The 10,000-nt window shown below is 40.2% G+C and overlaps 1 protein-coding gene across 1 annotated transcript in view; it reads right to left on the bottom strand.

The window, feature by feature from the left end:
* LOC123505365 (N-acetylated-alpha-linked acidic dipeptidase 2-like) overlaps window positions 1-10,000 on the bottom strand; it is a gene marked incomplete at its 5' end in the record, with an annotated part of 52,815 nt that overhangs the window by 22,648 nt on the left and 20,167 nt on the right. Inside the window, one exon of the mRNA XM_045256584.1 lies at window positions 1-59. This exon is cut by the window's left edge and continues 53 nt beyond it. Coding sequence (XP_045112519.1) covers window positions 1-59 — 59 coding nt within the window. The remainder of the gene's footprint in view (window positions 60-10,000) is intronic.

Here is a 10,000-nt window from a genome sequence, read left to right as displayed (position 1 = left end):
TCCAGTGCCTCCATCAGGAATTCCCCGTAAAGACTGACGCTGAAGGGCACAACATCCTCCTGAAGGGAAATAAGAAAGATGGAGATGAGTGACATTTATTTCTGTTCCAAGAATTTTTGTTTGTTTAGTTGTAGATTCCTTCGTTACTTTTTCTCGCTCATTTCCTTCCGTCGTCATTAAGGGAAGGAGGATGGGAGGATGGGAGAGAAGGAAGGAATGATGGGAGGATGTAAAAAAGGAAAGAACGAACGAAGGAGTGAGAGAGAATGGGATAGGAGGGTGGGAGGGAAAGAAGAAGTGATGGAAGGAAGGGATAAATACATAGATGGATGTATAGAAGCGAGCAAAGAATGAATGAAGGAAGAATGAACCGAAAAAAAAATATATACACAAAGGAAATATGCAGTTTGGAAAGCAAAGAAAGCAGGAAAAGAAAAATAAGGAAGGAGAGAAAGAACACATGAAGTCCTTTTTCTATATCCTCTCTTTATCTATTCACATCAACTCCTAAATATTGTACACTCACTTACTTTCATTGACTTCCATCTATCTTACCCCTTCAAGCATCACTATCACTTGGATCACCATTATCATTACAGGCGTTATCACTAGAACTACCACCACCAGCATCACCACTACTATCCTTCTCACCAACGCCAAAACAACAACAGCAACTATTATCACCACCACCACCATCACCACCCCTTCATCAGGATAGTCAGCATAGAAAGGACCAAAATTACGCAGCATGCTGGAGGAAGAAAGGAAGGAAGAAAAGAAGGAAAGAAGGAAGGAAGGAAATATATAAAGCAGAATAAACATACAGGGACGAAGAGAGAGAGAGAGAGAGAGAGAGAGAGAGAGAGAGAGAGAGAGAGAGAGAGAGAGAGAGAGAGAGAGAGAGAGAGAGAGAGAGAGAGAGAGAGAGAGAGAGAGAGAGAGAGAGAGAGAGAGAGAGAGAGAGAAAATCAATGAATGAATGAAAGAAAGAAAAAGAAAGGAGAGAAGCAAAAAGATAGGAAAGGAAGTCAAGGAGCAGATAACAGGAAAGGAGAGAGAGAGAGAGAGAGAGAGAGAGAGAGAGAGAGAGAGAGAGAGAGAGAGAGAGAGAGAGAGAGAGAGAGAGAGAGAGAGAGAGAGAGAGAGAGAGAGAGAGAGAATTAGAAAAAAAATCATAAAAGAAAAAAGCTTGGAAAATGAAATATGGAAAGGCATTAAGGACAGAGAGAAACACATGTATAATAATAAAAGCAGGAAGCATTACAGGCAGGCAAGCAATCAGGAAGGGGAGGATGGAAAGAAAAATACTAACACGACAGGTAAGGAGGAAAAACAGGAGGCAAGGAAGACGAAAAAGCAGGAGAAAAGAAAATGAAGAAAGAAACGGATAAGGAAAGTGATTGGGTGAAGCGGGATGAGAAAAGTGTGGATTATCAGAGTATAAGACCCAAGCTGCTCAGGAAATGAAGGATGAAGGAATAATGAGGAGCGAAGGATACAGACAGCCGGCGGAGAGACTTAAAAAGAAATCAACGCTAGAGGAAAAGTGAGGAGGAGAGTGAGAGTGAGTGGCTGATGAGCTAGACAAATATTGGATTAAAACAGAGAGAGAGAGAGAGAGAGAGAGAGAGAGAGAGAGAGAGAGAGAGAGAGAGAGAGAGAGAGAGAGAGAGAGAGAGAGAGAGAGAGAGAGAGAGAGAGAGAGAGAGAGAGAGAGAGAGAGAGAGAGAGAGAGAGAGAGAGAGAGAGAGAGAGAGAGAGAGAGAGAGAGAGAGAGAGAGAGAGAGAGAGAGAGAGAGAGTCGCATAAAAAAGAAAATTCGATCAACGTGACAAAAGCTCGCTTACAAATATGAAAAAAATACTTGCAATATTCTGAAAGCGTAACAACGAGAACAAAAATACCAAAGAAAAGATTACTATAAACCAGCACTCACGCGAAGCAAGCTACGTATTTGATTTACATTTAGTCTCCCTCCCATAACAGAATATTTCCGAGCAGGTGAGCAGCTCAACAGACCACGGCCACAGGACCTCTCATGCAGGAATCATAAAGTCGGCTTAACACACAGCTCGGCGGAGGCAGCGGCTGTGTGAGAATAGTGTTGCCGTGAAGTCTCCGAAAGCACAGATTATCCTTGCTGTACAGTCCGCTCTCCTCACGTCAGCATGACACTTTTAAATGACTAATACATGTGTTTTATAGATTGCTTTTAACTGTGACTTACCTTTCGGCTTTCGTAACATTGCTAACTGGTACCAATAAAGGCGCACTCTAAGCAGATGTGTGTGTGTGTGTGTGTGTGTGTGTGTGTGTTTGGAGAAGCGTTATCCAGCTTACACTGCCTCTTCATGGTCTAAAGTTGTGATCCTTTACGGTACACAACAAAAATGACAAAGTTTACCTTCTTGCAGCGTTTCTGAATTCAACATCAACATTTAAGATGGACACGTAAGAGCAGGTAGTTTGAAACCTATATACTGCTATATACTATCGTGCTGGGTTCTACTTCGCCGAAAAATGTAGAGAGAAGAAAAGATGTTGTTCCATAACTGACGTCTTCACGTTTAAATATAAATTCTTCTGACCCAGCAGGACACAAGCTTTCAGGGAATGCCACACCAGTCTGGTTTTAGAGGAGCGACTCGCTGGAATTTTAAGCTTGCGAGGTAACTGAGGCAAGGATCTCCTATCCTTTTCTATCCCTCTATTCCCTGTAGTAAAAGAGGCGTCCAGAAAACTTTCATCTTATTTGATATTCAAGACTCGGACCTTTCCTTTGAGAGTAAAATGAGGGAATCTTATCATCTACTTTTCATCACACAAGAGTAGATGCGCATAGCAATAAGTATTTTAGATTTCAAACGACTGTTTCACTACTTGAGCGTGGTTTTTCACAGAAGAAAGGATATTGGTGTGTTAAACAAGACAAGACAATTCTTCTTCTATCTGATACAAGAATAGATATGCATAGAGGTTAATGTTTAAGGTATCTAATAACTAGGTCACTACTTATACTACACGTGATTTTTCATGGAGACAAGGCTTCTGAATGGTTGTTTCATGAAAAGATGCATGCATGGGATCCAATGTCTAAAATGTCTAACAACTACGTCACTATCTATGTAGAATTTCTCATGAGGGTAATGATTCTTGGTAGTTTAGATAGCCGATTCAGAGTCATGTAGGGCTTTAGAGACGAGCGGCTGTCCAAAACACTCAATGTGCGTCTCTGATAACACACGTAGCAGGTAAAGTGATTTCTGTTTTAAATGTAGGCGTTGGTTTTATCGTCAAACATTCACACATACACACACACACACACACACACACACACACACACACACACACACACACACACACACACACACACACACACACACACACACACACACACACATGCACTAGAAAAATTATATCAACTTCATCCCCGTTCGTGAGAGTGCTGAAGTTTCTCTCTCTTTTTTTTTTATTTATTTATTTTTTTTACTTTCCAGGAATACCTCACACTGAACTACATGTGGGGACTTCAAAGACACAAGCTGCAATTTTAAGAAACTTGTATAAAGTTTAAGTTCTTATGTGTGTGTGTGTCTGTATGTTTGCCTGACTTACTGAAGGAGAGAGAGAGAGAGAGAGAGAGAGAGAGAGAGAGAGAGAGAGAGAGAGAGAGAGAGAGAGAGAGAGAGAGAGAGAGAGAGAGAGAGAGAGAGAGAGAGAGAGAGAGAGAGAGAGAGAGAGAGAGAGAGAGAGAGAGAGTTGGGACTGATATAAAATTGAGACAATGAACAAGGCAAAGACTGAAACAAACTGATTGACTGAGAAAAAAAAACTGAAAGATAAAAGAAAAAAAAAACGCAAAACTACGACACACGACAAAAGGAAATATAGGCAGAAAAAAAATGACCAGATGCAAAATACTAAGAAAGAGAAGAACTATTTTTGCGGTTGTGAATTCCTACTCGACAGAAAAATGTTAAAGGTGAGACTGAACAACATTTATGGATAAAAAAACTCGGCGGCGAAGCTTTAAGGCATCGGTTTTGTTTTTATTTTTTCTATTATTTTTTCTTTCGTGAACAAGATGAGAAGACCACCATATGTTTGACGAGATTAGTAAGTGTAAATAGAAATAAATTTGTTTTAATCTGACTGTCTCAGTTTTAGCTCAGTCCCAACTTTCTCTCTCTCTCTCTCTCTCTCTCTCTCTCTCTCTCTCTCTCTCTCTCTCTCTCAAGAATGTATATATACCAAAATACACACGCAGTGCAGTGGCCCAGAGTACAGCCAGCAAGAGAAAAAAGGGAAAATCTTGAGAAATTGAGCAATGTGTGAGTAGACAGGAGCGGCAAGGAGGGAGAGGCCAGCTGGGGAGCGAAGAGCAAGAGCGATGATGCGAGGGACAGGAAGGTATTGGGGCCAGAGATTGTTTTCGGCAGACCTTGAGGATGGATTAGTCCTGACGGGCTGGTGGACGTGCGCACCGCCACACACTTTCTCTCTGCCAGTCTTCCCTGTGTTTGTCTTTCCTAACGTACTGGTCAGCTCCCCTCTCAGTGTGTGTTGCCGTCCTGTGTGAGAGTCCTTAGTAATGGATGTAACAAGCCACGTACCCGCTACTTCCCGGATCTGACGAGTCTAGTAGTCGATAAGATGTCAAGTTTGATGAAAATATTATCATCAGTGAAGTGTCTTTTGGCAATGAATGATGAAATAGTCTGATAAAGTTATTTGCGAAAAGTAAACTTCCAGTTTTGCATAAAAATGACGTCATCAACTCGCATCGGAACTAACTTGCTCTTTTGTCCGCTCGCAATACACGCTTGAACGAATTTATGTTCATTATTATTATTATCATCATTATTATTATTATTATTATTATTATTATTATTATCATTATTATTGTTATTATCATTATCATCATCATCATCATTACGATCATCTGTTTGTGTGTGTGTGTGTGTGTGTGTGCGAGTTTGCTTGTATAAAGAAAACTCAGAATAACGTCAATTTGCTTCTTGTTTCTGTAAGTGCTTAGCGTACTTCTACAGCCATGACCTGAATATAGATAGAGCCTTTACGCATCTGGTTAACTGCTTCCTGGAACTATAAACAGGCAGAACAGCGATACCATGAATGCGAGCAGAATCAACACTGAGTCCATGATTTACTCTCCTTAAAGTATCGTAAACGTAAGTATTATATTTATGAATAGGCAAGGTTTAGAAGCTATACGTTTTTCCTTTCATTTGTTTTTTCGATTGCAGTAGCTGAGGACAAGCAGCAGCACACACTTCGGTGAGATAAAAGGACGAGAGGTAAAAGGCGAATTGTTACATCCATAAGTGAGACAATAAGAACAAAGCAATAACAGAACCGCCAAGTGTTCCTGACATTCGTGACGGGAGGAAGAATGCAATAAACAGGACCTGCGAGGCGTCTCAGATATATTGTATATAAAAATAGGATAACGACGCAGCACGCAAGCAGGGAAATAACAGAGGAAATGTATTGTTGCAACATTTTTACTAACAGTAGTTACTGATATACGAGAGAGAGAGAGAGAGAGAGAGAGAGAGAGAGAGAGAGAGAGAGAGAGAGAGAGAGAGAGAGAGAGAGAGAGAGAGAGAGAGAGAGAGAGAGAGAGAGAGAGAGAGAGAGAGAGAGAGAGAGAGAGAGAGAGAGTGTGTGTGTGTGTGTGTGTGTGTGTGTGTGTGTGTGTGTGTGTGTGTGTGTCCGCGTGAGCATAGCCTAAGACACATCAGAGGACCACAACTTGAAACAAAAATAATGTTAACAATGAACGTCAGACCTCCGGCCCAAATCAATGATACGGCAACTGCACAGAATATTTTGTCCTTATTTCGAGAAACCAAGAGAAAGGTGAAGACAAGAGAGATTGCCTGGAAAGTGATGAAAGGTTGGGATTATTGCCGAAAAAGATCAGAAGTAATTGCTCATCATGTAGGTAGGGCCATTAACAAGATAGTTGGGGCCGCAGCTCCATGGCAGCTACTCATAAAGAAGCGAGGCTACTCCTCATTGACTCATGCTGGCAAGACTCCGGTGAATGTGTGGCCGGTATCCAAGGCAAGGCTTATGAGACGCGCCGTGCGATTAAGAAGATTGATGATGAGTACAATGAAAGGACACAGAAGCCTACAAGATTCTTTGATGTACCAAGTTTATTAATCTTTTTCTTAAAGGAGACTGCTTGCTACACGGAGATGAATGACAAGGTATCTCATTAAAACGCAATGGCAACGACACAGAATAGGAAAGAAGAGAAAATAGTAAAACTGTTTAGTAGGATCTAATTTAAGCATTTTATTAATTCATTGAAACACGTAAACTTCCCAAGATGAGTATACGAATGATCACTTAAAGATGAGAATCCCAGACACTGAAACAAATTACATTTTTTTTATCTAAGATTACATGGAAAACTTATCAAAGAATATAGACAAATGCGACACTTGAATTAGTTATGCGCTGTACCGTGTTTAATACACCATCACTAAGAAACGATACAAGCGTACGACATCATGGAGAGACAACGAGTGGCAGAGAGAGTAATGCACGTAACACCACCTCCTCTGCACTGCCTGGTCTGTATTGAGTGCTATTGAAGCACATGAAGAAAAAAAGGAGCGGGAGGAGGAGGAGGAGGAGGAGGAGGAGGAGGAGGAGGAGGAGGAGGAGGAGGTGAAGAAAGAGGAGGAGGAGGTGAAGGAAGAGGAGGAGGAGGTGAAGGAAGAGAAGGAGGAGGAGGAGGAGAAAAAGGAGGAGGAGGAGGAGAAAAAGGAGGAGGAGGAGGAGGAGGAGGAGGAGGAGGAGGAGGAAGAATTTCTAAATTATGTGGAAAATGTAATGGAGCTGCCTGACCAGGAGAGTGGAGTTATGGAGGCGGATCTAAAAGGATGAGTCTGGAATGAGAATGACGAATATGAAAACGAATTCGTTGAAAATGGCGAAAGGAAGGAATGAGGTAGATTAACGAATACTGAAAATAGCGCTACATTTACAAGATAGGGCAAAAATTTGATAAAATGAAAAAATAAAAAAGATCAACGGGTATTTGTTACTATATAAAAGAATAGAAAATATATTACCAAGCTTATGTGGTCCCAGAAAAAAATAAAAAAACTGAAGTGACTGGACGCTTGGAAAATTCACAGACGCTTGGAAAATTCACAAATATAGAGGGTAAGAGTGACAAGGCAAGACCCTCAAAGATTACACGAAAGTCAAGAATTTAAGCAGTAAGGGATTATAACACTGCGCGAGGTAATGAGCGCCAATAGTAACCGTGTTCATAAGATTTAGTAAAGTGCAATTAGATTACTGTACAAGAGGGCAAGAGGAAAGGGACGCTCAATTTTGGAGAGCCTCGAGAGAATCATGTATAAATAATGGCAATGATAGTAATGATAATAAAATCAGTAATAATATTAATGATTCTACTACTACTTCTACTACTATTACTATTACTATTACTATTACTACTACTAATACAACTACTACTACAACTACTACTACTACTACTACTACTACTACTACTACTACTACTACTACTACTACTACTACTACCACCACTGCTGCTGTTATTATTATTATTACTACTACTACTACTACTACTACTAATAATAATAATAATAATGAAAATAATAATAGTAGTAGTAGTAGTAGTAGTAGTAGTAGTAGTAAAACAAAGATTAGTTCTCGATCCACTCTTATTCACGTTGCCAGAATGAAGACGTATTGAGCGAGGCAGGACGTGGGTCGTGGAATACAACATACGACACAGACGGAGATGACGATATGGCAACAACAGCTCAACCACAAAAACGTAAGCAGAAAAGGTCAATAGTATACAAGAATATGTACTTAAAGGAGAAAAGTACTTCCGGAAAACCTTATAAAAGAAGATTTAACTTTTTCACTGCAACGATCATCTATTGTTAGCCTGCAGAGTGGTGAAATAGAAAAAAAAAGTGAGTAGCTGCAAAAATGAAAAAAAAAAAATTACAGAATGAGACCTGAGGGATAAATGTTGTCTCTCTAGATTACAAGACTATTTAAAAAAACAATCATACAGACATAACTATATTTTTCAGAGTATAACGAGAAAAAGTGTATGGTAGGGAGCGGACCGGAAAAAGGAAGAAGTGATCAGCCGTGAGGGGACACAAGGAGAAAAAAAAAAAACACAAAAAAACGAAGTGATCATAGAAATAGAAGCTGCAGTAATGTTGATAATACAGACAAGGAGTCACGAAATACGAAACCAGACCCATAAAAAGAGAGAGAGAGAGAGAGAGAGAGAGAGAGAGAGAGAGAGAGAGAGAGAGAGAGAGTGTGAGAACAAAACTAGTGAATGTTGCTTGTGTTGGAACTTGGGCAATCACACAAAAGAAGGAGAGAGAATGCTTGGGTGGAGAGCGATGAGAATGTTGCGCGGAAGTTTGGGAATGTCGCTGAGGGAGAAGGACAAGAAATGAAGGAAAGCATCAAGGGAGAGACAAGTATGCCATTCATCTTGTGTGAGGCAAGGGAGGCGCGGCTGAGATGGAAGGGCTATGTGATGAGGATAAATAAGGGTGGTCTTGGGAGGAGGAGAATGATGTAAAGGAGGAGGAGGACGAGAAGGAGTGTATATGGCGCTAGACCTTGAACAGCACTAAGGAAGAGAGAGAGAGAGAGAGAGAGAGAGAGAGAGAGAGAGAGAGAGAGAGAGAGAGAGAGAGAGAGAGAGAGAGAGAGAGAGAGAGAGAGAGAGAGAGAGAGAGAGAGAGAGAGAGAGAGAGAGAGAGAGAGAGAAACGCAGACACACTCACAAACAAACAGGCAGGCATACATACAGATAGAGGATAATGCAGTGAAAGCAAGAACAACTCCCGTCTTTTACGACTGGTCGACTTCAGAAAGTACTAAAACTTGCAGGAAGTAAGGATGAGTCAAGGTGAATGTTGCCCTGGGCATCTAAAACTCACGACGAAGTCACACTGGCCTCATTCTTGCCCGTCAAGATAAATGAATAAATAAGTAAATAATAATACATAAATAAAATAAGAAAATATCTAAATTAAGTAAATGAATAGATAAATAAATGAATAAAAGAAATAAAAAATCTAATTATGCAAATATTATGCATCTATGTAGTGACAGGTGTTTTTGGTGTTTGTCTTTTAGTTTGCGAGTAGTGACAAGCCGTCCATTGATCTTGAAGGAAACATTTTTAAAGTATTTTCTTCAGCGGCAATAACCGGTTAAGCTCTCTACGATGATTGAACATGTGAAATTTGACCTCGCGACAGCAAGACAATGGATGTTCCTTGCAGTGTTTCTGATGAACTAACGTCACTTTGTTTGAGCTCACCGGAGATTTTCCTAATTTTGTATATTAAAGATTTTTTGTGATTGTAAAGTAAATACGGTGCCATAAGAAAACTGCATACGAAAACAATTTCATACGCACATATTCACAGTAACTGAGGTGTTTTTCATTCCTTGTGGCTTGGAAAAAGAAATATATATTTTCAAAATACAATTTTCCCAGTTTTTCAATGGGTTTCAAAAGTTTGAAGATAGTGTCGTACACGGAAACAATTCAACATTTTTTCTTTTTCTCTGACAAGAGCCAGCGATTCTTTGCCATCGCAAAAATAAAACAAAAAAGTGTAGAAACGGCCATCTCTTTTTTTTTTTTCTCCTCGTCCAATGGTCTTTGATTCTCTTCTCTGCACGGTGCTCTACAGCGGATGGTTAATTTGAAAATGTTCGATTTACAATTTAGTATTCTAGTATTTCACACATGTACACTTTCATCTGGAAAAAATAAGCCAACACGGCAGCGGCGGGAGAGTGAGATTCTGCCCTAATTTTTCTAAGATCATAACTGGAGGCAAGCGTCGTAAAAGGAGAAATGGAGTGAAGGATCTGGTACTTCAAGACGATGAGGCAGCAAGGCCGAAGGTTTGCATGTTGGTGGATGGTTAAA

Source organism: Portunus trituberculatus, chromosome 18 (genome assembly GCF_017591435.1).
Source record: "Portunus trituberculatus isolate SZX2019 chromosome 18, ASM1759143v1, whole genome shotgun sequence".
NCBI classification, from domain to species: domain Eukaryota; kingdom Metazoa; phylum Arthropoda; class Malacostraca; order Decapoda; family Portunidae; genus Portunus; species Portunus trituberculatus.
This window is presented reverse-complemented; position numbering and strand designations above follow the sequence as displayed.